The 27,301-nt window shown below is 49.5% G+C and overlaps 1 protein-coding gene across 4 annotated transcripts in view; it reads right to left on the bottom strand.

The window, feature by feature from the left end:
• Positions 1 to 6,098: 6,098 nt before the first annotated feature.
• MKNK1 (MAP kinase interacting serine/threonine kinase 1) overlaps positions 6,099 to 27,301 on the bottom strand; it is a 46,652-nt gene continuing 25,449 nt past the window's right edge. For 2 of the 4 annotated variants that reach the window (XM_011946896.1, XM_011946889.1), the window contains exons 5-14: positions 25,108 to 25,187; positions 23,475 to 23,548; positions 20,732 to 20,836; positions 20,086 to 20,208; positions 17,104 to 17,159; positions 13,377 to 13,472; positions 11,316 to 11,510; positions 10,153 to 10,317; positions 8,931 to 8,974; positions 6,099 to 7,479 (exon numbers count right to left, since the gene is read on the bottom strand). In XM_011946896.1, coding sequence (XP_011802286.1) covers positions 7,254 to 7,479; positions 8,931 to 8,974; positions 10,153 to 10,317; positions 11,316 to 11,510; positions 13,377 to 13,472; positions 17,104 to 17,159; positions 20,086 to 20,208; positions 20,732 to 20,836; positions 23,475 to 23,548; positions 25,108 to 25,187 — 1,164 coding nt within the window. In that variant the 3' untranslated portion in view covers positions 6,099 to 7,253. The remainder of the gene's footprint in view (positions 7,480 to 8,930; positions 8,975 to 10,152; positions 10,318 to 11,315; positions 11,511 to 13,376; positions 13,473 to 17,103; positions 17,160 to 20,085; positions 20,209 to 20,731; positions 20,837 to 23,474; positions 23,549 to 25,107; positions 25,188 to 27,301) is intronic. The other 2 variants (XM_011946903.1, XM_011946911.1) reach the window with 2 other exon arrangements.

Genomic DNA, 27,301 nt, shown 5'->3' on the forward strand with positions numbered 1-27,301 from the left:
CCCTTGTTGGCGCTCCAACTTCAGGGTGGGAGTTCCTGGGCAGTAAGATTATGGGCGGGGAACCCTGGGATTTATCTGAAGTCCTATCCCACTGCTCCACTAGGGGCCCCCCAGTCCCACCTTGACCAGGGATCTGTACCGGGTCACCCAGCTTACTCTTCCTCTCTTAAAGCCCTCTGAAGCTGCAGCCCACCCTTGGACTCCTGTCCGGCTACATTTCTGCTTTGGCTGCCAGAGTTCTAGGGAGCTGGGCCTGCTCCATAGGATCCTTCCCTGCCAGCTTCTACCCAGGAGAGTTCAAGCTCCCCTGCCCAGGACATCCTGCCCCATCTCTCTAGAGCCACTCACTTGCCACTGAGCCTCAGCCTATGAAAATTTAAAGCAATGAGAGGCGGGGTGATGGGGGAGTTGGTCCAGGGGCCACAGGCTCCTCAGAGATGTAGGCAGCAGGGAGGTGCTGAGTTATTCATGAGGTTGCAATGTGAGCGGCTGTCTGGGTCCCAGGGCCCAGCAGGCAGTCAGCCCAGGTTCCACTGCTGGTTCCTGAGGGAGAAGAATGAGCTGGTGGCTTTGCATGTCATTCAGAAGCCAGGGATGTGAGGAGACTCCTGGTCACATACTCAGGGCCCACTTTGCTATGCTCTGCCCTTTGACCTGGAGGTGCACCTGGGGTCTCTGCTTGGAGTCTGAGATAGACACACGGCAGGAGGCTCAAGAGACAGGAACTGCACCTGGGACAGAAAGCAGGCAGGGAGAGGCATCTCTCCAAGTCTGCTCCCTACCCCTGCCCATCACATCCCTATCCTGTTCACCTCTGGGCTCCCAGGCAGGGCTGAGGGCATCCTACTTTGAAGCTTGATCTCACGGGACTTCCTTGTCCTCAGGTGTGGGCTTGGTACCCCCCCCCTTTTAGTGGCCAGTGGAATGGAGGGTGAACACTTCTAGCCACCTTGGGGATCCCCGACTGGGAGTGACAGGGAAGAGCAGTGGTGGCACTGGTGTGGGCAGCAGGAAGACACCTAAGGGGTAGGGTAGGGAAAAGGACTTGGTAGAGGCTGGGTCATGGTTGGTGCCTTCCCACCCGCTGAACTGAGCACCTGCACCCAGCCCGTCTGAGCTACTTGCAGGATCCCCCAACCCAAGGCTGGGCAGTGGTCACCAACCCAGCCCAGCCCTGAGACCTGCCCCAGCCCCTAGTTCCAGCCTTCATCATTCATTGCATAATTAGACTCTTTATGGATCGGGGCCTTCCCAATCCCAGAATATGGCCCCGGCCTGGCCCTGCACCTGGACACAATTCCTAGGGTCCCATAATCCTGCTCAGAGTCCTGTCGCCAGCCTCCCTGGCCTCTCTTTGGATGCCCCCTCTCTGCACCGCATATGTAGTCTCATGTCACCAGGGTCAACTTCTCATCCTTCCACCTGCCTCCATGGCTGCCCTGTTCTTGTTCTCTCTCTTCTGTAGACTGACAGCCCCTTGACGGCAGGTTCCAGGAGTGAGCTCCCCAGAATGCTGTGGCTAGGAGGGACCTGAGCTAGTCTTCTGGACACAAGGACAGGGTTCAGGGAGAGGGCTTGGACTGCACGACCACCTCCAGTCATCAAACAGGAGGGCTGTGGACACACAAGAACCTCTGTCTCTAACAAGAGGCATTCCTTGTATGTGGAGAAGGGGGCCTGAGAAGGCCCAGGGTCACCTAAGTGGAGCTTCGGCTCACAATGAGTCTGTAGAGAGGGGTGACTGCAGCACAAAGATGGGCCCTGGACTGTGTTCCCGGCCCCCACAGAGGGAAAGCCCCTGGAGCTGGGCACTCCCCAGCCACAGCGCTGCTGCCAGCATCCACTGTGCCTCCTGCCTGGATGAGATCTGATTATTCCTCTAATTAGGCATCAAATCATAGCCCATGTCTCTGTCACACATAATTGATCCCCCACTGACTTAGTTTTAGAAGGAGCCTCCAAAATAATTGTCCATGAAACGTGTTCCTGGCTCCTCTCAAAGTCTAAGGCTGAGGGCGACTCTCTCACACCCTCACCAAGACAGAAGCTCCTGGGGCCGTGCTTTCCACCTTGCACTATGGGGCTCGGGCCAGCCATTCCACTTCCCTGAGCCCACTGCCTTGTCTGGGGATGGGGATGGGGGTGGCAGAGGCACCTGTGAACTGCTTAAGGAGAGGCACGTTAAGCCTTTATCAGTTCCAAGATCACAGAACCAGGGCCGTCCCAGCTCTTTATAAAAGAGGTGGGGAATCCAAGACATGGGGAGACAGGAGAATTGCCCCAGAGTCCTCATGGATCCTGCCCCACTGGGAAGTACTCTGGCCTATCTGCCCCTGAATTTCAACACTGTTTTAGTTGAGGTGGGAGGAATGGGCAGCCCCACCTTCAGAGGGAGACATTGTGTTAAAAAATTAGTCAAGGGACCAGGCATGGTGGGATTACAATCCCAGCACTTTGGGAGGCTGAGGCAGGGGATTGCTTGAGGCCAGGAGTGTAAGACCAGCCTGGGCAACATGGCAAAACCCTGTCTCTACAAAAACAAAAATTATCCGGGCACAGTGGTGCATGCTTGTAGTCCTAGCTACTTGGGAGGTTGAGGTGGGAGGATCGATTGAGCCCAAGGAGGCTCAAGGCTGAGGTGGCAGGATCGCTTGAGGAGGAGGTTGCAGTGAGTCGAGATCACACCATTGCACTCTAGCCTGGGCGATGGGTGTGAAATCCAGTCTCAAAACAAACAAACAACAAAACAAAACAAAACAACGAAAATCAGTCAAGGCCTGCCTCTTTCCCTCAGGACCAGGAGTGCGTCATTGAAGGCTTCCAAAACAGTTGTGATGTAGAGAGGGAGGCCTGCCAATTCTTCCCTCAATTTGGGCTCTGAAAAAGAAAAGGTAGGTATGTGTGTCCTTGAGTGATGTGCTCACAGCAATAGGTAAATGAGTTCAGGAACCTCTCTGTGAGTCATGCTGAGAGGGAGGCCCAAGGCACCAGGGCTCCATCTCCCCACCAACCCTCCACCCCTCCCAAGCATCGGAGCCTCCCCGCTGAACCTGGGTGCTCTTGGAGGCCACAGTTCTCAGGCATGGCAAGGCCACGGGCACATTACTGAATTCCATCACCCGTCTCTTCTCTCTGTCTCCTGCTGAGGCAAGGGCTGGAGAGCGTCTGCCCATGCTCCTTCCTTCTCAGTGCACCAAGTCCAAGTGTGGTGTGGGGGTGGGAAGGAACAGTGGGCGAAAAGGCCCCAGTCTGGTTTGGTTCTGTTTATTTTCCTTGAGGGGTGAGAACCCTGGAAAAGAGCATGATTAATTCACCAATACCCCAGAGGACGGGTAGCTTTCTTGGACCATTTGGAAGCTGAAGTCAGGGAAGCGGCTTCCAAGGCAACGGCTACCATGGCAACAAGAGTGCCAGCCTTGGGGGGACCTTGCTCTTCGGCCCCCTCCAGACCTGAAGCAGCTGGAGTGCTGGCATGGGACCAAGGCACCACTGTTCATGGAGCTGGGTCTGGGAGGGGCAGTCGGCCAGGAGGGAGGAGGGGCCCCCACAGCCCAGGCAGGTAGACACACAGAAGGACAAAGACTGGACGGTCCCTGTGCCCAGAGGCCCTCAGACAGGAGTCCTCAGGGTCCAGCTGAATCAGGGCTGGGGCTGGGGCCAAGGCCTGATCATTAGGTTTTAGAAGAGAGGTCTGAGGCTTGAGACGCTCTAACTGGCTGGGACCAGCTCTCTCCTTCTAGGCCCCGCCCATGCGAGAGCTCTGGAGCTGGGGAGCTGCCTTCCATCATCGCAGATCCCATGCCTGGAAGGGGCTCTGCGGTCTCAGAGCCGCCTCAGTGCGTCTGCCGGATCTGCCTCTGTCCAGCAGAGCCAGGACTTCCAAGGTCACCAGTGAATAGTGGTGGTACTGGAACCCAGGGCTCCGGTCCTCACGTCAGTCTCTTTCCCTTGTGCCACAGCTGCCCCTCTGGTCCAGGGACTGCATCCCGGAGGGACAGAGCAGCCTGTCCGCAGGAGGATCCCGCAGAGGGACAGAGGCCTGGCTCATCTGAAGAGGCCCAGATCTATCTCCACAGCACACAGTGCTTCTGTAGCGTGCTCCCGGAGCCAAGGACCAGGGAGGGCTCGTCTCCAGCACTGAGACCGTGAGTTGTATAATTCTGCCCTGGCAGGCAACAGTAAATACAGGAGTCCCCCATTATCCCTAGGGGACACGTTCTAAGACCCTTAGTGGATATCTCAAACCATGGACAGTACCAAACTCTATATATTATGATTTTTCCTATACATACATATCTGTGATAAAGTTTAATTTCTAAATTAGGTATAGGAAGAGATTAACAAAATAGAACAATTGTAATAAAAGTTATATGGATGTGCTCTCTCTCTCAAAATATTCTATTGCGTCGTACTCACCTATTTTGACCACAGGTAACTGAAATTATGGAATTAAGTGAAACTGTGGATCAATGGGGACTACTCGATTAGCTAAAACTGTAATAGCTAACATTTATGGAGCACTTACTATGTGGGCCTGGAACTGCTCTCAACACTTCACATTTATTAATTTGTAACTTTCACAACAGTACCACGAAGTAAGCACTATCATCCCCATTTATAGTTGAAGAAACTCTCAGAGATTAAGTAACTGGCCCAAGCCCCAGAGCTAGTAAGTGGCAGAGCAGGGATTTGCATGCAGGCAGCACAGCGCTGGGTCCCAAGCCTTCCTGGAGGGAATTCCAGTTCCACCATTCCTAGCTGTATAGCCCTGGGCAAGCTATTTTTCCTTTCTCTGCTTGGTTTTTCATGTCAAGTGGGATAAAATAATAGTACCTACCTCATAGGACTGCTGAGAATTAAATGCTAATGCCCGTAAACTTCTTAGAAAGTACCTGTTACTTAGTAAGTGGATGACAATGCTGGCAAAACCAAGGTCAGCCAAAACCAAGGTCACGGCGTTTAAGCAGAGCCATGCAGGATGAGAGGGGCTTTGCCAGGTGGGCCAGGCTGGGGAGGTGGGCTGGGACAGGGCACAGCTTGAGCCAAGGCACAGAGGCCTGAGAGTCTGGGGGATTTGCAGCTGGGCAGGGTGTGGGCCAGGGGTGGAGAGTGCTTGACCTAGGAAGCCCCCTTGAAGTCACATTCCTGTTGGGCCTCCCACTAGGCCGGGCTGCAGTTCAGGGATAGAACTCATATCCTGGTTCTGGGTCTCCAGGGACTGGGGGGAGTCTGTAGGCCAAAAGGGTCAGATTTTGCAGGTCTGTTTTCCTCACCAAGCCCACTCCAGGTAGATGAAAAAGGGATGTGAGGGTGTCAGGGTTACTGTCAAGGGAAGACTGTCAACAAACAGTATGTACTGTCAACAGGGAGGCATTCATGGCATAGGACAGCTGGGAGCCTGGCCTGTCACCTGTCCCAAGTGAAGAGCCCTAATCCCGTCTCCCCTCTCTGAACTCCCGAGGGAAAGCAGCTGTCACCAGCACCCAGTCCACTGCCCAGACACTCAGACCTCCCTTGCCACCTCCTTGGGAACTTATAAAGGTCCTTTCCACCCCAGTCCTCTCCTGTCTGGCTCTGAGGATCGCCTGGGACAACGGACACCAAAGTCCTTTGCATGATGTACATGAGGGCTGTGGATGGGAGGTGCCATTTTTCTTTGTTGCATAGTCCCGGGCACATGACACCCCGTTGATAAAGGCTTAGTAATGCTTTAGACAGAGGGGAAATTTGTTTCATGCTTATGGGCTGCTGGGCACAGAGGACATCTATCAAAGTACATTCTGAAGTCTCCTGTGTCATGGTCGCTGACACCACCTCTACCACTTGATGGGGAGCTCCTAGAAAGCAGAGGCTGTTTCTTACTCATTTCTGGGTCCTGGCACAGAAGAAGCAATTGATAAATGTTCAATGAATTTCATTTCCTCACCTAGAAAAAAAAAAAAAAAGCAATTTCTTCTTCACCTTGTTTTTTGGGTCAAATGTGGTTTTTATTCAGGGGTCCTGATAAGAGATACCTTCTCCCCACCTGGCTGGACTTAGCCCCAGTTTAGAAGGCCAGTCTCCTTCTCGGGTCTGCAGGTAAAAAAAGGACCACCAAATAGGCCACAGCTAGATTTTCAGTTTTATTAAAATAAGCACAATGTATAAAAGCACCATGGTGTTGTATAAACGTCTGCCTGACAAATGCAAATCTATTTTCTTTATGTAACTCAACAGTTCAGCTTATCTGAATGGCTGTACCTTCACGAACTCAGGCAGCAGGCACTGCATTGCTCAAATAGGGCAGTGAGGCTTCACCCCAGGCACAGAGCTCCATCTAACTGCCCAGACCTGTGCCACCCACACAAGACCTGGGGACACAGCAGCAGACACCGACGCTGTCTCTAAGTTTGTCATAGGAACAGCTTAAAATCAGTTAGAATAGGGCACTGCTGATTAAAAGCCAAATGCATGGACATTCCAGAAAGAGCAAGCCGTTACACTCTCTGGGAAGTTCATGGGCTTGCAGTGGGAGATTAAGGTCCCATCTTTGCTGGAACAGCATGGTTAAAAAAAAAAACCAAACTTTTTTTTTTAAAAAAACAAAATACAACTCACTTTAGCAGCAATCACAATCAAAGGGGATGATAAATGAGGGACACATTTCAGTCACGGCAAAGAAAGATTATGTGCTTCTCCGTGCTGCAGACCGGAAGACGGATCTGATTTCCTGAATGAGGAAGGCTCCTTGCCCTTCCCTGAATTGAGGGGATGGCTTTGCTCAGCCAAGGGAGAAGACGGGCAAAGAGGACATCCGGAGGACAGAGGAAGGTGGAAGGACCACCAGAGGAGGGTGACAGAGCTGAGAGGGAAGAGGCACGTGTCGGCAGCCTCTGTCAACTGATGCTTCTTGCTTCTCCCTGCAGGCTGCAGCCGCAGCCGCCGCTACAGCGGTGAGAGCAGGCCGGATCCCAGGTCTGCAGGCGGTGAGCAGGTGGAGCCCAGCGAAGAGCTGTTCCTGCTGCAGGCAATTATGCAAAGTGACAAGTGATTGCTTTCCTTTTCAAAGACAACCCCTTTGGAAAAAGCTTTTTCCTCCAGGACCCTAGGGAAATAGGGGTTGGTGGGAACTTTAGGGCCTTCGTAGATGAAAAAGCCCGAGTGGAGCCACAGAGCAGATGCTGTCACCTGCTCAGCAGACTTTAGCCACACAGGTTTCCAGGGGGGACAATGCCTGGCCAGGCCTAGGGTCTATAAGGTGTGCCTGGAGCATTTCAGAGTGCTGTGGGCGGGCTCCTGTCTTCACCACGGCCTGCCTGGGCCTGGGCCCGCCTCCGGGCCAGGCGTGACTTGCAGGGAGGGGAAAGCTTCATGGAGCAGAGGCCATCGGCCAGTGCCTCTGGCTCCTCTGCTAGTTCATTCTCTTCGTGCTGAGATAGCTGGCGGTTAAGGGCGATGGCCTCAGCTGCGAAGAGCGTCAGGTCCATTGTGCTGCTGTTCCTGCAGGGCCGGGGGAAAGCACAGAAAAGAGGATCAGGACTAGGGTCAGCCAGGCCAGCTCTGGGACACTCCCACTCGCTGCTGTGGCGCTACACTCCCACCAGATTTCCCAGAGCCGGGACGGGCTGCTCTCTCCAAAGTAGTTCTTGCCTAGGTTTGGAATCTTGCTTGACTGAGAGATTGTAATTTGAGCCCCAAGTACCATCCCTGGACTTGATGGTAAGGGCAAGCTCCCTCTTCTCCTCAGGGCACCCTCCTCTGAGGTCCCACCACTCTACATACAGGTCTACCAGAGGCAGAGACCCGGCATTAAACGCACCTGTCCCTCCCTCTCCCGGCCCGGGGCGGGGGGAAGCTCCCAGAGCAAGGCCTGCGCCGCTTATGCCACGTCCCCAGCACCTAGCTCAGGACTAGCATGGACAGGCACTTAGGGTTTGCAGAATAAATCTTCTAAGGTGGATCTTAGGTTTGGCACCTAAAGGCATCTGGAGGCTGCTCTAGAGGGTCAGGTAGGAACTCAAATTGGGCAATAGCAACTGGGTCACACAAGAATCGAGATTACGGAGGTGTACAACTTCCTTGTGTAGCTCCTAAAAGCTGGCCGTGAGGCTGGTGCCAAAACGGTTTCCCACACTGCTTAGCCCTGGCTCTTTGGGAACAGGGCAATCCAGCTGTGAAAGGGCTCCAGAGTCAAACAGCCCAGGGCTGCTGTGTGGCCTTAAGCAAGTTAACTTGATTGCCACTCCTCACCTCTCTCATCTAGAACACCTCTCTTAAATTCATGTGAAGATTATGGATATAATTATATCCAGCCCTTAGCACCACGTCTGACATGTGGTAAGGACTTATTATTTTTTTGAGACGGATTCTTGCTCTGTCGCCCAGGCTGGAGTGCAGTGGCATGATCGCGGCTCACTGCAACCTCCGCCTCCTGGGTTCAAGTGATTCTCCTGCCTCAGCCTCCCAAGTAGGTGGCATTACAGGCACCTGCCACCATGCCTGGCCATGGTAAGGCCTTAATCCTGGTGGCCACTATTATCACCGTCCGTCTAGTACTGTACGTGCCCCTCACTCCTGCTCCTTTCACCACATGCAAGGGCAGAGGGAAGCCGTGTGTGAATAACCCATGGGTAAGGTCTGTCTTTGGGCTGTAAGTTACATTTCAATGGGAAAAACAGATTTTTGTTTTTTGTTTTTTTTTTCCTGCCAATAGTGCTAGGAGGGGCCTTTAAGGTGCTACAGGGCAGAGGAAGCAATCTAGGTGAAGGCAGGGAAGGGTGGGAGATAGATCCAGAGTAGAGGAAAAGAGAGTGAGGAGGGGAAATGGGCAGAGAGCCCCTTTGGAGAAGGCTACTTGAGCCTAGAGATGGGCTCCCCAGGCCCCACCTCCACCCCCACGGTGGCTGAGAGCTTGAGGAAGAGCAGGGCGTGGGGGTGGTCAGAGCATTTACCTCTGGAGGACTTGCGGCGTGGGGAGTCCCTTTTCTGGAGCTTGCTAGAATGGGAAGGACAGATGTGTAGGTAAAGCACTGCTCCCTCCTTCCAAGAGCTGCCCCGCCCAAGCCAGCAGTGGGTAGGTGACTATAGGCTGCTGGCCCAGCACAGGGACGCGGCTCTGCTTGCTTGCAGGGTCAGGCCTTCCAAGCAGAGCAAGGAGGGTACAATCTGCAGTTGTAGCCCCCAACACAGCTGCTTCTGCATGGAAAGCCCCTCTTTCCCTTTGTCTGGCAAAGTCCTAATCATCCCCCAGGACCCAGCTCAAGGGTCACTTCACCTGTGACACACATTTCCCCTTCCCTGCCACCTTCCTGCCTCAGTCTCAGGCCCGGGGTGGGGACTGGGGTCCTGCTCCCTTTGTGCCCCTAGCACTTTTTAGAAGCCTTTATCATGCTGTAACTTATCGCCTTGTCTATTCTCTCCACTAGAGCGTCGACACAGGGGCTGGATCTCACTTGTCCCTCTGGCATGTGGTAGGTGCTCACTTATGGGTCTGGGAATGAGTCACTGAGACACTCAAACTGGGTCCCCGACTGTAACACAGGCTGCCAATGCTTGCCTCTTTCCACTGGTAGGGTCGCTGAGGCTGGCCAGGGCCTGGCACACCAAGGAGACCAGTAAGTCATGGGAGCATCTGGCAGACCCCTTGGAGGGCAGAGGTTTCTGCCCTCCAAGGATGATTCTAAAAAATGTTTTCTAGTGAAAACATGAATTTTAAACTTAGGGAAAAAATACCATCATTTGCCTTTCAGGCCAGCTGTACCCAGACTCCCAGACCATGAGGAGAACCTATGTGCCCCAACTCGGCCACACACCAATCAGCGCAGCAAGGCCTTGCTCAATTCTGGGTGCTCTCAGCTAATGATGCTTCTGTATAAGGGGAGGATGCTACAGACTTCAAATGACAACAGGATGCTTGCAGGTAACAAATCCCCAAAGGACTCTGTTGGGGCTCAGTCTGTGGCCAAGGTTAGAGCCAAGTCTACGGCCTATCAGGGGCTCAGTCTGGGGTAACAGGAGGAGTTGATTCGCTCTACACACACAGGGATAGACACTGTCTGCTTCAGCTGTGCCAGGCACAAGGCTGGTGCTCAGCACTCACTGGCATGACAGATTCCTTGTGGCCATGGCACAGGCCTGGAATGGTGGAAAACACCCCTCCCTGGAGTCACTCACCCCCTGCACCCATGGGTGCTGCAGAACTTGGGCGGCGCTAAGTCTCTGCTTCGCATCTCGCACCAGGAGCTTGGAGATGAGGTCTTTGGCTTCACTGGAGATGTGCGCCCAGTCCTTGTCGGGAAACTCATACTTGCCTTCCTGGATGCTTTCAAACAGCTTGTTCTAGGTACAAAGGATTCCTCCTGAGGCCACACTGCCAGGCATGGGCAGGATGTGCCTGTCATTGTCTTGATCAACCAGCTTCAATTGATCTCAGCTGTAGCTGCAGCTCATGGCTTGGGGATGCCACAGACTGGGGCCTCTTCCCAGCCTCACCCCGCACTATCCCCTAGATGAGCAAACTATACAGAATGCCCTTGGCAGGCCAGGATGGCTATGCCCTTGGTGGGCTGGATGGGTGATGAGTGGAGATCGCCCACAGAACAAAGCCCAAATTCCCTGGCTCTTCCTAGAGGAGTCTCTGTGAACCTCTCAGGCCTCATCTCCCACTACCACCAACCTACTACTCCACTTTTCCTTCCTAGACACTCCAGCTATTTCATGTGTCCACGTCTGTGCCTGTGCTGTTCCTTCTACTTGTGATTCTCGTCCCTCTTCCCCAGGGCAGGATGCACCCTTTAAGAGTCAGTTCAGGGTTGGGCGCGGTGGCTCACGCCTGTAATGCCAGCACTTTGGGAGGCCGAGGCAGGCGGATCACAAGGTCAGGAGATTGAGACCATCCTGGCTAACACAGTGAAACCCTGTCTCTACTGAAAATACCAAAAATTAGCCAGATGTGGTGGCAGACACCTGTAGTCCCAGCTACTCAGGAGGCTGAGACAGGAGAATCGCTTGAACCCAGGAGGCATAGGCTGCAGTGAGTCAAGATCATGCCATTGCACTCCAGCCTGGGCGACAGAGCGAGACTCCGTCTCAGAAAAAAAAAAAAAAGAGTCAGTTCAGGCATGATCTTCTCTAACAATCCTGCCCTGAGCTCCCAGCTGGGCACAGTGTCTGATTATCTCTATTTTACCTTGTGGCCACCCTGACAAGATGGGGAGAGGGCACTATGAGCCCCCATCCTGATCAGGAATGCTCTCCCAGCCCAGTCCTGCTTGGCATCTCCCAACCACACTGACCCCAAGCAGGGTCTACGCAGTGCTTTCTGGGGCCGCACTCACCTGGCACACCCTGCAGACCTCGCCCCGATCCCAGCCACAGTCGGCCCCACAGTGGCCCACGAAGGGTGGGTAGCCACTCAGCATGATGTAGAGGACCACGCCCAGGCTCCACAGGTCGCAGCGCTTGTCGTAGAATGTGGCCTGGTCCGTGAAGACCTCCACCACCTCAGGGGCCATGTATTCTGCTGAGCCACACTGTGGGGGCCAGGGTTAGGGGAGGGGGAGATGGCAGAGAACACAGAGGCTTAGTTACAGCAGAGGGGATGGCAGACAGCAGACTGTGATGGGACTGGAGCAGGAGGCTGGAAGGATGGGAGACAGAGCAGGAAGTCATCAGGAAGGCCAGCCAGTGAGCCGCCTGATGCCACCAAGGCACCTGCAGACTGAGCCCCATCATTCCCCAGTATCCAGAGGAGCAGTTCAGGTCACCTTATCCTTCCAGCTCCTCCTCCAGTAGGCAAAGACCCTTGGCCAAGAAGTTCCAGGAATCTCTCCCTGCCTCAGCTTCCTGTAAACAGATATTTCATGTACAGGTACTTAAATGCACCAAGAATATGGCTCTGGGAAGGAGATCCAGTTCCACACAGCAAGGTTTCTTAAAGTGAATCCTGTCAAGCTCCCCTGCTAGCTCAGAGCAGGAAGTATAAGAATTTAGAATTAAGAGACCATCAAAGCTAGAAAAGTTCTTAGAACAAATCCGACCTTCCCACCCCTCCCATTTATAGATGGCAAAGGCAAGGCCAAGAACAGGACAGGGATTTGTTTGAGCACATCAATGGCACACCTAGGACCAGAATCCAATATTCCTTTCTCTCACCCTTGTGTAGAAAACGGCTGATAGGAATCAAACACATTTTTTTGCTCCACTCTTCACTATTTCAGGCTCACCAAGAAACAACCACCTCCCCGCTCCACACACCCTGCAAAACTAATTTGACTGAAAGACGGTAAGTGTTCTCAAGAAAGGATATTTTCTTTGTTATTGGCATTTAGAGTTAATGACTTTGAAAACAAGGTAGCCCGGTGTGTTAGAAGCTAATAAACATTCCTGATAATGTTGTTTAGAATAAGATACAACACAGGCATATCAAGGGCATGTCTTAAAAGGGTTATTAGGAAAATTTACTTGTGAAGCATACAAATCTCAAAAGAATCAGAATTATACTCTATTAGGTGTACAAGAGATGTCTTAGGAAGAAGTAGCTCCAAGCAGCACCATCTAGTCACGAAATGTGAAATCAGAGAAGCAAACAGGCTAACTTGGCCAAGCGATCCCACGTGCATACAGACTGAGACCTCACAGTTCCCACCACAGACAGACTATCCTCTCCAGCCAGGGAGGACAGCTCCCCATCCCCCATCACAAGGGGGCTGCGCTGTGCCTTCAGCAGTGGGAATGGGGCTTACAGAACTACCAAATGCTATATGCAAAAGGGCTGGCCTGGGAGTAGGGTCTGTCTTCACCTGGGTCAGGAGTCACGGTTCAGCCTGTGCTTTTTTTTTTTTTTTTTTGAGATGGAGTTTCGCTCTTGTTGCCCAGGCTGGAGTGCAATGGTGTGATCTCGGCTCACCGCAACCTCCGCCCCTCGGGTTCAAGCGATTCTCCTGCCTCAGCTGCCCAAGTAGCTGGGATTACAGGCATGCACCACCACGCCTGGCTAATTTTGCATTTTTAGTAGAAATGGGGTTTCTCCATGTTGGTCAGGCTGGTCTCAAACTCCCGACCTCAGGTGATCCGCCCACCTCAGCCTCCCAAAGTGCTAGGATTACAGGCATAAGCCACTGCAAACGGCCAGCCTGTGCTTATAGATACAATTTGTCTCTTCATCAGCAGAGAGGACCCACCCCAAACTAACAGTCCAAGTGTCAGTTTCATTAGCAACTAAGGGGTCAGGGGAGGCTTGAGAGCCACGAACACAGAGCAGTAAGCAAAATGACCACTCAGACAGCAGGAAGATAGGTCCAGTTGGTTTTCCATCCTTAACCCTCTGTTCTGGACCTCCCAGCTCTGGGTCAGGGAAACACTCCAAATACTTAGGAGCCCAGAGAAAGCATACATACTGGGGTGGTCAGCTCCGGTGTGGTTATGGGGGTGCAGGAGTTGTTCAGTTTCACCCCACTGCCCAAGTCAAAGTCACAGATTTTCACTGGAGACACCTGAAAAGGAAAACAGAAGCCAGGGTCACAGACATAAGAAACTACAAGGCAAGAGGAGCCAGGCATGGCTGCATGGGTGCATGGCTGAGTGGCTGTCACACCGCAGCTGGTTTTATCAGGTCATGTTTGCTCTCCGGAGGGTAACAAGAAGTCCCCTGAGGATTTCTTCCCAAGTGTCTTATTCCCTCTCTCTTATTTCCCAACTAAGGGAAAAATGGGTGGACTATTTGGTGTCAGATTACTGTGAACTCAGACCAAAGTAAGTATGGAACTCTTGCTGGCAAAGGTTGCAGCACAGCAGCTAGGGAAGTTACTATGTACTCCTGAGAGACAGACTTCTTGCAGCCCATTCAGTGGAGTGCAAAGGAGCTTGCAGTAAAACCCCTGACCGCCTCAGGTGGCTTAGGGTGACCAACTTGTCTTGGGTGGCTTGCTTGGGACTTGATCAGTTTAAACACAGAAAGTCCTGTGTTCCAGGAAACCCCTCAAACCTGGGAAAATGGATGGTTGGTCACTGTAGGTGGCATCAACACAGTAACCAAGTCCACCAGAACTGGATGCTGTGCCTGAGACCACAGGTGCCTCATCTCTGGAGCCAACCAGGAGGGCAGATTGGGTACACACATGAGAATGGATGAGAATGGTCTACGTGGTGTGTAAGCAGCACAGTGAGTGAACTGAATGCTGGTTCTCTGAGACCCATGTCCTTGCCGGGAAGCCTGGGCAAGTCCCTCGACTTCTTTCTCTCCTTCCTTCTTCCCTCCCCTTTTCTCTATTTTTCTTCTTTTCTTTTTCATTTAGCCTCTTTCTCATTAGTGGTAAAATATGAAGTATAAAATATGAGATTTTAGCCATTTTTAAGTAGACAGTTTAGTGGCATTAACTACATACATTCATACAGTTGTGCAACCATCACCACGATCTGTTTCTAAAACTTTTCCATCACTCCAAACAGAAACTCCATACGCATTAAGCCATAACTCCCATTCTTTCTTTCCCTAGCCCTGGGTAACTTCCAATCTGATTTTATTAATTAATAAAGACTTTATTAATTTGCCAGTTCAAGATATTTCATATAAGTAGATTTACACAATATTTGTCCTTTTATGTTTGGCTTATTTCACTTAGCATAATGTTTTCAAGGTTCATTCATGTATCAAAACCTCATTCCATTTTATGGCTGACTAGTATTCCATTGAATGTATGTACCACATTTTGTTTATCTGTTCAGCTGCTGATGACCACTTGAGTTGTTTCTACCTTTTGGCTGTTGTGAATAATACTGTAATGAATACTGGTATACAAATATCTATTTTCAGTTGTTTTGGGTAATACCTAGGAGTGGAATTGCTGGGTCATATGGTAATTCTGTGTTTAGCCTTTGAGGAACCGCCAAACTTTTCCACAGAAGTTGCACCATTATATAATCTCACCAGCAATGTATAAGGGTTACAATTTTTCCATATCCTCAACAACACTTAACTATTTTCCATTTTTTAAATTACAGCCTACCTAGTAGTATGTGGTAGTATCTCATTGTGGTTTTGACTCGCATTTCCCTAATGACTAAGGATGTTGAGCATCTTTTCATGTACTTGTTGGACATTTGTGCACCTTATTTGGAGAAATGTCTGTTCAAGTCCCGTGTCCATTTATAAATTGGTTTGTCTTTTTGTTGTAGAGTTTTAGGAATCCTTTATGTATTTTGGGTATTAAACCTCGACCAGATATATGATCTGCAAATATTTTCTCGCATTCTGTAGATTGTCTTTTCACTTTCTTGATAGATAATGTCCTTTGAAACTTAACCTCTCTTTTTCTTAAGAGACAGGGGTCTCACTATATCACCCAGGCTGGCCTCAAACTACAGGCTCAAGCAATTCTCCTACCTCAGCCTCCTGAGTAGCTGGGACTACAGGCATGCAACCACTGTGAGCAGCTAATTTTTTGATTTTTTGTGGAGATGGGGTCTCGCTTTGTTGCCCAGGCTGTTCTTAAGCTCCTGGCCTCAAGTGATCCTCCCGCCTCAGCCTCCCAAAGTGTTGGGATTACAGGCGTGAGCCACTGCCTGGCCCCAATTATTCCTCTCTTTCTCCTTCCCCACTTTTGCCTTTCCTTTCCTCACTTTCTTGTTTTGAGACAGGGTCTCTGCTGTACAGGCTGGAGTGCAGTGGTGTGATCATGGCTCACTGGCTATCCATGTTTCCTAACTTGAGTTTCAGTTTCCTTGTCCATAAAATGAAGGTAATAATAGTATCTACCTCATGATATTTTATAAACACTAAATAAATATAAGTGCCTGGCACAATGTAAACAGTCAAGAAGTGTTCACTGTAATTATCAGTAGTAATCATCATAATAATAAATTATAAAGGTCTATGACAGAACCAATGACAGGAAGTCACAAGATCTTATTTGAGCAAATCCATTATTATTCCCCATAAAAGAGTTGTGAGTAGCAGACTGACTCATTCATTCAAGGCCACCTCTTATTTACGAGCCATGGCTTCATCCAGACCACAATATATATGCTCTTGAATACACATATGTATATACACACAGAGCTATGAACATGGGCCCCAGCACCACCAGGGCCTAAATCTCTCCTAATAAACACAGAATTTGTCAAACCATACACTTCTGTTTACTTAAAGAGATCTGCTTCGTATAAGATTAAGTTGTTTGGCTGGGCGTGTTGGCTCACGTTTGTAATCCCAGTACTCTGGAAAGCTGAGGCAGGTGGACTACTTGAGCTCAGGAGTTTGAGACCAGCCTGGCCAACATGGTGAAACCCCTGTCTCTACTAAAAATACAAAAATTAGCCAGGTGTGGTGGCACATGCCTGTTGTCTCAGCTACTTGGGAGGCGGAGGCGGGAGGACCACCTGAGCTTGGGAAGTCGAGGCTGCAGTGAGCTGTGATCATGCTGCTGCATTCCAGCCTGGGTGACAAAGTGAGACCCCATCTCAAAACAAAACAAAACAAAACAAAGGTCTTCACGACTTACATCAACTGAATAAAGGTAGGTGTATTGGACTAGAAAATATTTTTCTTTTTTTTTTTCTTTTTTCTTTTTTTTTTTTTTGAGACGGAGTCTCGCTCTGTCGCCCGGGCTGGAGTGCCGTGGCCGGATCTCAGCTCACTGCAAGCTCTGCCTCCCAGGTTCACGCCATTCTCCTGCCTCAGCCTCCCGAGTAGCTGGGACTACAGGCGCCCGCCACCTCGCCCGGCTCGTTTTTTGTATTTTTTAGTAGAGACGGGGTTTCACTGTGTTAGCCAGGATGGTCTCGATCTCCTGACCTCGTGATCCGCCCGTCTCGGCCTCCCAAAGTGCTGGGATTACAGGCTTGAGCCACCGCGCCCGGCCTGGACTAGAAAATATTAATTTTGTGTAGGTCTCATATATTTTCCAAACTCTCAGGCTTACATCAGTCACACTGATGATCAAGAGCAAAGAAAGGACGAGGATGGGCAGAAACATCACACACTAAGGGTAACATTCTCACATGTCCAAGATGATCAGTTCAAGTTGGTGTCTGAGGCCAACGGAACTGCTAACAATCCATCCTGAAAGCAAGGATGGCTTCCTCGGTAGGTATAAACTATAACATTCCAAATCAGGCCCAAAGTACCTTTTCTGGAGATTCACACAATATATTTTCTGGTTTCAGATCACGATGAGCAATGCCTGATATGACAAAGAGCAAAAAAATGGTTAACATATGCACATAATTATCCAACATTCCACACACAATTAATTTTTTCCAAATGCTGTTGTTCGCAGATTAATTCCCAATTACGGTACATTAAAAAATCAACGAGCTGCAGGAGGCCGAAGTAACCAGAGACACAAACCAAAAGCACAGTTGATTCTGCAGGTTCTTTTGAAGAGGAGGGGTTAGAAGTCTGGCAGGGATAAGAAGAGCTAAATGAATCCCAGCCAGCCTACCCCTCAGCACCACAGTGACCACCAAGAAGAAGGCCTAATGCAGAGCAGAGGGCTCTGCAAACGACAATGCTTGGAACAGCAATGCAGAAATAATTAGTGCCTTGTTTAAGAGCATCTCAGGGGCTTAACTGCTCTACCTTATTTCTTCTTGTGTGGCCGATTAAAAAAAAAAAATTCCTTCAGTGCGAGTCTCTGAATGTTCAGAGGAGCAAGTGTTAGTTACCAAATCTCCCAAAGTGACCGATTCCCTTCTCACCTGCTTTGCATGTCCAAGGGAGCCCTGCCAGCAGCACAGCAAAGACTGCTTTGCCCCCAGGATGCTGTTATTTTTGTTTTTTAAAATAGAGATGGGGTCTCGCTATAGCCCAGGCTGTTCTTGAAATCCTGGCCTCAAGCAATCCTCCTGCCTTGGCCTCCCTAAGCATGGGGATTACAGGTGTGAGCCGCCATGCCGGGCCCACTGGGGTTGCTGTTTTTAAGAGAAAACCCCTGCACTTTGGCCAGGACTCCTGAAGGAGACTGGAGATAGCAGCTTAGTCCATGAGGGGTTAACCTGCTGACCTGGCCAAGAAGGCACCTGGGGTAGAGCCCTCTTCCAACCAAAGAAAGGGACAAAGAACTAACTCAGGGCCATGGTGTTTTGGTGGAGGACACAGAAACCTCCCTTTCCTCTTTCCTTCCACAGCACATGCAGCACAGAGACAGGGCTGGAAGGCTCAGCAGGAGTCAGAGCTACAGCTTGGAAGTACTGGAAAGCGGCAGCGGATTCTTGGGGTGATGGGAAAAGCAAAATCTACTTCACTAAAACTCCCTCAGTGATCAACTTTTTCAGCAGTCCTCCAATTCCCGACTAGAAGGCAAAGGCCTGCTGGCCCAGGCCACGGGAGGCACTTCACTAAAGAAGAAAAACCTGAGCTCCAGCAAGCTCAGTAACTTCATCAGTCACCTAATTGAACGAGAACCCAGAGCAACTCAGTCCAGGCTGCACAAATTGAGTAGCACTGCTCTGCAGCTCGCCGCACTAAAAGTGAAAGGTATTTTCCATTACAGCAAGTGCTCCCACAGAAGGATCACGAGTCGCACATGCAGCCTTACTCTCCAAATAGGCGCCCATGGCCCAGTCGTCCCTCAGCCTGAGAACTCAGAGAGCCAGGCTGTAATAATGGGGCTGCCGTGTGAGCACAGCAGCCATCGAGCTGCTCCAGTTCATTTCCCAGAGGTTGAGCTGCAATGTGTCCAGTATTTAAAAGTACGGAACTTGTTTCAGGGCTGACCCATTCTTGCCCAATTCATCTTCCCCATGTGAAGTTATTTAGCAAACAGCCAAGTTCAGCTGGAAATCGTTTTTCATCCTCTCCAACTTCTAGTCACATGGGCAGCTGGCCAGCTACATGTTAACAAGCGCCTCAGAACTCCAAAGACACCACCGGCCTCTGTTCCCTTCAGTGCATTCTTGTAAATAAATAAATAAATAAATAATAAAACCTGCCTTTACCATCCCCTCCAAGGGGTGGATCTTGTAAAAAGCATGACCCAGTTTTGCAGTCTACAGAGGCAGCTTGGGGAGCAGTTGTAAATCTTTGTCAGGCAGGTGTTACCCCTATGCATCCCAGCTTTCAGAAACAGAGCTGCTGCTATTCATCATGCTGCAGAAGGCACAGACACCCCCTTCTAGTTTTCATCCTAGGTGCAAGTCAGGGCCCCAACATGGGCACTGTTGGTATGCAGACCTCTTTCAGCCACTGGAGGAGGGAGGTGGGCTCAATGAACCTGAACCTCCTGGACACACGCCACACTCGCCTGCACCGGATTGTGGGCACCAGGTGGGATGTGTGAGTAGCATGCCTACCACTGGTCCCAGGCACCCACAACCAATGTGGCTGGCCAACATCCACAACAGAGAGGGGGCAGACCTAAGTCACAAGTTATTCACTTCACTCCCACCCCCACCAGGCAGAATGCTTTAAGGGAATATTAGGAATAGAAATGCTTTCTTCCTGGTGGGGGGGTGAGGATGGAGAAAATAAATCGTATTTATTGAAGAACTATGACATACCAGGAACTATACTCCATTTATGCTGCACATATACAATACAAACACAAGATACACATTTTTCATCTATAAAAGGCTTAGAATAGTGCCTAGCACATACCAAGTGCTATACAGTGTTAACTACAGTCTATGATGCTATTATCTCAAATTCTCACCATAGGGTAGGCATTATTACTGATAGAACACATAGCTAGAAGACACGTAAAACCAGAATTCATTTTTTCCAGGGTACTGCTGTTAGGCAAAATTTAAAAAAAAGTATGGAATAGTCAAACAGATTTATGGAAATGTAAAAACAATGTGTGGAAAGATTTAAATCACTACAAAAGTTCCTAAATAATCAGTCATAGGAAAGGGACTGTAACCTGAAGTGTAAATCAAATCTAGTAACCTGTGAGTTACCAATGTGCTCTTCAACAGACACCTCAAATGTACATGTTAATAGAAAAGTATAAGATAGGCACCGTGACTCACGCCTGTAATCCCAGCAATTTGGGAGGTTGAGGCAGGAGGATCGCTTAAGCCCAGGAGTTTGAGACCAGCCTGGGCAACATAGGGAAACTCCATCTCTACAAAAAAATACAAAAATTAGCTGGTCGTGGTGGCACACACCTGTAGTCCCAGATACTTGGGAGGCTGAGGTGGGAGGATTACTGGAGCCCAGGGAGTTTGGGGCTGCAGTGAGCCCTGAAGGTGCCACTGCACTCCAGCCTAGGTGACAGACTGAGACCTTGTCTAAAAAAGAAAAAAAAGGAAAAAGAAAAATATATTTTTCATTTACTGTGAACAAGATATATTAAACTATGTATATCCTATCGTGCCAATTTTGAAAAGAGACAGAGGTGATGTATTTTAAAAGACTAGAAAGAATAACACCAAGATATTCACATTAAGAAGGTCATATTGTGTATGAGCTTTATATTCCTCACACGATAAGAATCTAAGAAAAGAAACATCATCCACACACAGTCATACATACCCTGTTCAATGTGAAATTTATTCTTTCTCCTCCCTGCTCTTTCTTCTGTATCCCTATGCTGCTCAGCAGCTCCACCACCCACCCACCGTTCGCAGCATAAGCCTCGGAGCCATCTTGGACTGTTTCTTCCCCAACTCCCATGGGTGAGCATGTTCAAACCTCAAGCTGCCTTCCAGCCACACCATCTCCTGCACCAGCCCTCTGCCTGGCCTACCACCTCCCTTGGTACCCAGAGGCTGGCCAGCCCAACCCACCCACCAAGGCAAAGGCTGGGTTCACCTTTGGTATGCAGGAAGTCAAGGGCAGCAGCAACATCCCGCACCACTCGGCTGGCTTCTCGCTCATTGAAGTGCTTTTGCTTCTGGATGTGGGCTAAGATGGAACCTGGGGAGCAGAGGGGACACAGAAGAATGCCTTTTTGGGCTCTAGTAAGTATAACTTCTTTTTTTGTTTTTGAGACGAAGTCTCGCTCTGTCACCCAGGCTGGAGTGCAGTGGTGCAATCTCTGCTCACTCTCGAACTCCTGACCAAGTGATTTGCCTGCCTCATCCTCCCAAACTGCTGGGACTACAGGTGTGAGCCACCGCACCTGGCTGTATAACTTCTTAGAGGCCAAGTTTTCCCAAGTTTGGAAAACTTGGGGTGGGGACATGGGGATTCATCGCTTATTCATCACTACCTGTCCAGCTTCAAGTGTGGGGCCTGGCACAGAGGAGGTACCAGCTTGTATGTCTGTTAAACAAAACTGGACTGCTCTCTTCTGTACCTGTCTATGAGGAGCTCAGAAGTGAGACAGAACAACTATAAATAGAGCCAAAAAATACTAACAACGCTGGGGCTGATTTGGCTTCTGCAATCAAAAGGAATAAAACTGAAGGCACTTGGAACTGATGTTCCAACATTTTCTGTAGCAACATTTTCTCCCCTGCATCTGATCTCTGATCCAAACAAGAGCACAAACTTTCAAATGGAAATGCCACACCCTTGCCAGACATGTAAAGGCCTGGGAAAAGGGGGAAAAATGGGTTTTCCTCCTGAGTGTTCTCATTTATCATTGTTTTGCTGGCAATGGCTAACATTTACTGAGTAGTGACTAGTGCCATGTGCTATGGAATACTCTTGAAATAAACTGTCTTATTCTCACCACAGTTGGACAAAATGGGTAGTATACTTATCCTCGTTTTACAGAGGGGGATCCTGAAGCCAAAAAGAAAAACGGTCGAGGAACTTGCCCAAGATTACGCATCAGTAAGGGGTGACACCAGGACTTGGGCCCAGGGCAGTTAGGCTTCAGAGTCTGTGCGGACATGCCCCAGCAGGACTTGTGGTCTGACTGCTGCAGGGATGGACTCTCTTGAGCCAACCACACTGTCCAGTCTGGGTCTGGCCTCAATAAGCTGCATTAAGTTTACTGATATGGCAACGGAGGATCCCATCTGCATGGAGCATTTCAAACATGTACTTAACAGTCGGTCATGTGTTGTTGGGTGGTGCAGGGGCAGACACAGGCAGGAACATGTGGCTTGGTTTCATGTGGTCTACGTTTACTACTAGAAGCCAGTATTTCTGGGCTGCAGGTATTATCTGTGTCCTAAAAATGGCACACGTCTACTGTTTTTTGGGGGGGATGGGGAGAGCATGAGAGAAGGGGAAGAACTGCCAAAGACTGTTCATTTGCCAGATTAAACAACGGATCCCAATATGGTAGGGAACATTCCCAGAAAACCGGCTCCTGACTAGGTCCTAGCTTGCTCTGCTCTAGTGAGCCTCGTTTTCAAATCTGCTAAAAGGAAAAGCAGAGAGTAATGCTCTACATTCTTTTTCTTTTTTTTGAGACGGAGTCTCGCTCTGTTGCCCAGGTTGGAGTGCAGTGGTGTGATCTCGGCTCACTGCAACCTCTGCCTCCCAGGTTCAAGCGATTCTCCTGCCTCAGCCTCCTGAGTAGCTGGGATTATAGGCATGCGCCAGCACGCCCAGCTAATTTTTGTATTTTTAGTAGAGATGGGTTTCACCATGTTGGCCAGGCTGGTCTTGGACTCCTGACCTCAAGTGATCTGCCCGCCTTGGCATCCCAAGGTGCTGGGATTATAGGTGTGAGCCACTGCACCTGGTCTACTCTACATACTTCTAAGACAGCCTCCAGCATACCAAATTGTTTTAATAATATTAGCAGCCAACATTTATTGGGCCCTTGGTACCTACCAGACACTGTGCTAAGCATTTCACATGAATTATCTCATTTACTATTCACAGCAACCCAGTGAGGTAGGTGCTATCAATATCTCTATTTTATAGAAGGGGATATTGTTTGGAAAAGGTTAAGTGACTTGCCCAGGATCACATGGCCAGTGAGTGATGGAGCGAGAGTTAAGCCATAGTTGTGTTGGTTTCTAAAGCACGCTCCCTCACCCACCAAGCCCCTCCATGTGGCCCTCCATGCAGCTCCAGACATCCTTGCAAGTGTGCCCCAAGATTGGGGGAGTGCTGGGAAGGGAAAGGGCTTCTCTGTCCCACCTCACTATGTCAGAAAAGCAACTTAAGTATACACCCCAGTGATTGTGTGTGTGGGTGATGGCATCTTTCCATCTGAAGGATGGCACATTCTCAGGCTTCCCCTCTATCCTGGCTCTGTGTCCCAAACAATAGGACCTTCCTCTCCTCTGTTTTAGCCTTTCTAGACTTCACAATGTATTTGAGAGCTTCCACCCCATAATTAATGTACTTAAATAGTGAACATGTCAAAATGGGATTGACAAATCGATGACTAAGTGTATCTATATATGACTCCTATTATAATGAAAAGGCATTTATAAAATACCCACACAGGTGACATTCTAAGCTCTGCAAAATGCTAATTATCATCCTTCCCTCCGGCCTCCCTTCTCCCAAATCAAGGGCAGTTTTTAAGTCCTTCATCCTTTTTATTAGCTTGACTCGTTTTGGAAGTCTCTGGGATTCATGATGGATGATCACCACCCTGGGTCTTAATCAGAAGTCCACACACATACTCAACGGTAAGTACCTCCTTGCAATTTCTCAAAGACCAAGTAAAACCTTGTGTCATCTTCAAAGAACTCAATCAGCTCCAAAATGTTCCTTAAATAGGGAAAATAGGAGGAGAGGGAAAAGGGGGGAAATGGTATTATATATTAAAGTCTACTTACAAATATACAATGAAAAAAATATACAACACCTGGCAGTGGGGCAGAAATCAACTTGAAATCAGAATGCTTATTAAAGACCCGTGTGTGGAAGCAGCCAATGGTGTTAGCAAGATTCAGGTCACCTTATCTTTCCATAATGTTTAGTCTCTGGTGTTTTCGCCAAGTCTGTGCTGTCAAACCCCAGCCCTAAAACCCACTAGGTAGAGTTATAAAAAAGTCCCGGTCACATTAAACTGAATAAAATCTGCAGCAGACTGGAAGCAATTGCGGCTAATAACACTGAATAGTAGGTGTGTGTCCTGGAGGCAAGCAGCAAATAATTACTTGCCCTCCCTCTTGCCCATAAATCACGGGGCAGTATTTACATTGCCTGGAGAAAATGGAAACATCTGTCAAATAGACTTGGGGCCTAACGTGGGCACCGCTAGACCCTAACTGCTAAGCGCTGCTTAATGAAACGGCCGCGTTCCTGGCCACCGTAGCACTTGTGGCCTTCCCCGGTGAGCACTCTCTGTCTGCCTGAGTATTTCAGTGCTCCGCCAACAAGGTCGTCTTGTAACTCAGTAGGGAAGCCACCAGCCTGGATATTGGAGGTGTTGGGGGCTTTTTTTCTTTTAAAGAATAAAATAAACCAAGTAGAGTCTCTAATGCTGAACTAAGAAGCTGCAGGGCTGAAAATAAAAATCTGTCCCTCATAAAAAAAATGCTGACTACTTTGGGAGATACCAGGCTTTTACTAGTGTGAAGGCGTCCAAATAAGATGGGCAAAATGGCCTCATTTGAAAGAAGATTGTGGAGGCAGTGCCTGGAGTTAAATCAACAGCAGCCCCCATCCTCGAAGCTTAATGACAAAGCCATCAATACCAGGCCACTGGCTCCCTGCTGACCCTGCCATGGAGGGAGAGAGGGGGAAGTGGAGTCTTAGAGGTGATCCTGATTTAAAACCACGCTGGGAGAGCTGCTCATTTGGAGCTGGTGGTGGGCAGAATGAACTGAGGCTAGAGATGACCTGGACCCAGCTATCTAGAAGGAGTGCTAGACAAGGTTCCAGAATCTTAGTGGTATCTGCACATATGTAAATATTCTAGGAGCAGAAACAGCAGCAAATATTCTTAACAGTTCTCCTCATCTTGGCATTAAGGGCAAGTCCTTAAAGATTTCTACCAGGCAACACTCAGTCAACCTAGTTTCCACAGGTACCAAAAGAAATAAAACCCCATTTCCCCCCAACAACCACTGATTCAGATGGTTTATTCTTCTAACTTGCCCGAACTGCTGATATTTACAGTATTTCAGAAGACACAATAGCTCCTTTGCTGTTACTGCTGCTTTTCCTTTCTCTCCCTAATACTGAAAGGTGGAAGGAGGTACCTGCCTTGTGGGGACAGGAGTGAGAGCTAAATGCTGGGGTCAGGAGATAGTAAGAAATAGCCTCCTCTTCTGTGGCCAAGCGTCCCCCCAGAGAAGCAGCGAGAATCACATGATACTCACTTGTTTCCCTGACACTGATACAGCGTCTCCACCTCTCGAAACACCCTACTCCGACTGTGCCCTGCTTGTTTTTCGATGATCTGTGGGAAGAACAAAATCTGTCATGTACACCCACCTGACTTCAAAACAGCCCCTTGGCAGGAGCCCTCTGGGAGAATGCAAGGCCATACTCAGTCCAAATCCAGTGTCGAGCAGAAGTCTGGCCTAGGCCTTGGTGACACCAGCACTGTGGCTCTGTTGGCGAAGCAGCAGACTGGCCGCAGGGCTTTCCAGCCCAGCTGAGCCCGTTCCACTCTGGCCAAGCACAACACCAAGGAAGTGAATGAGGCTGCTGCCCCCAGCTGCCCAGGGGAGACTGAGGCAGCCGACTAGGCAAAGAGCTACCTTACTCAGCTCCTCCTCCTGTGGGCATCTCTTATCCGCCTTAAGGGTAAGCATTTACTGTGTCTACTGAAGGATCTTCTCATGCTGGAGGGAGAAAGGTTGATGGAAGACACCGTGGGGAGGAGCTAAAGCTTTGACACCCAACTCAGAGGCTGCCTCCATGATCCCCCTGGCAGAAGGAGGCTCTTCCTCTTCTGAGAACTTACTCTTTGGCAGATACTGTGTTAAATGATTTATTTATGGCCAGGTGCGGAGGCTCACGCCTGTAATCCCAGCACTTTGGGAGGCCGAGGTGGGTGGATCACCTGAGGTCAGGAGTTCTAGACCAGCCTGGCCAACACGGCGAAACCCCGTCTCTACTAAAAATACAAAAAAATTAGCCGGACATGGTGGTGGGCGCTTGTAATCCCAGTTACTCAGGAGGCTGAGGCAGGAGAATCACTTGAACTGGGGAGGTGGAAGTTGCAGTGAGCCGAGATTGTGTCATTGCACTCCAGCCTGAGTAACAGAGTGAGACTCCATCTCAAAATAAATAAATAAATAAACAAACAAATAAATAAACAAACAATAATAATAATTCATTTACGCAATCTCAGTTGACCTTTATGACAACATCGAAAGACAGGGAGGTATGAAACATTTGCCCTCAGTCCAGAGCTGACTCCGAAGCCCTTGCTATCCCACACCTGCTCAGATGCTCTAACTTCTTCGAGGACCTGGAGGCTTTGTCTCTCCTGTGATACCGTGGGCTGCTCCCCCTCCACACCTTTACCTGAGATGCTTGGCAAATGCTGACTGAAGGAACAGATAAGCCAACAGATGGGAGGGTGGTTTCCAAAGGGGCTGGCTGCCTCTGCAAAGCTCTCTGGACCCATCTGGAGCCTCAAACCACTGCACACCGAGCATGTGGGCAAATCTGCAGAGCCTAGCCCTGCCTTACAGCTCCAATGTGCACAGTGGGCAGCACAATGACATCCTCTTCCTTGAGACTTCAGACTTCTCCAATATGATGTGGCACAGACATCCATGATCAACTGTAATTTTCTAAAAAAGTCTTTGACTGTAAACCACAGTGGGCCCATTTTCTGAGTAGAGAGGTGTAGTGCTGGGGAACAGAAGTGATTCAACTTCATTCCCCAAGCATTTCAGATCAAAGTCATGAAGAACTTTCTAGCAGGCAAGTTTTCCACAGCACAGTCTTCTCTGAGAAGGTAACGGGCTCTTGCTACTACAGATGGGGGAGTGGAACATGGACAACTATCTGGGCAGTCATAGAGGAAATTCAGGGTTAGGTTATCTTGAAATTCCATTCCAACCTTGAGACTCTAGGATCAGTTGGGAGCCTGTAAGAAAAGCTGTAATAAGCTAAGTATTGTAGAGCCATGTTGGGAGAAGTAGCCCATCTCTAGGGAGCTTTGAAAGAGTAGGGGAGAGAAGAAACATGGGCAGAACTGCTGAAACCAAGGAATTGCCAAGCCAGAGTCCAGTGTTTGCCCCAAAGATGCCAGGGCGGATGTGGAGGAAGGGCCAGGTTTTCCTCCCATTATCCAACCTTGAAGAAATAAACCTCTCATCCATAAATGTATTTAAACCTTTGAAAATCAGTTTATGTTTGTGGTTTTTACCACATTTAGACAGATATATCAATTTTTTTTTTTGAGACAGAGTCTCCCTCTGTTGTCCAGGGTGGAGTGCAGTGGCGCGATCCTGGCTCACCTTTGCCTCTTGGGCTCAAGTGATCCTCCCACCTCAGCCTCCCAGGTAGCTGGAATTAGAAGCACATGTCACCACGGCCAGCTAATATATATAT

This window comes from Colobus angolensis, unplaced genomic scaffold (genome assembly GCF_000951035.1).
Source record: "Colobus angolensis palliatus isolate OR3802 unplaced genomic scaffold, Cang.pa_1.0 Scaffold106, whole genome shotgun sequence".
NCBI classification, from domain to species: domain Eukaryota; kingdom Metazoa; phylum Chordata; class Mammalia; order Primates; family Cercopithecidae; genus Colobus; species Colobus angolensis.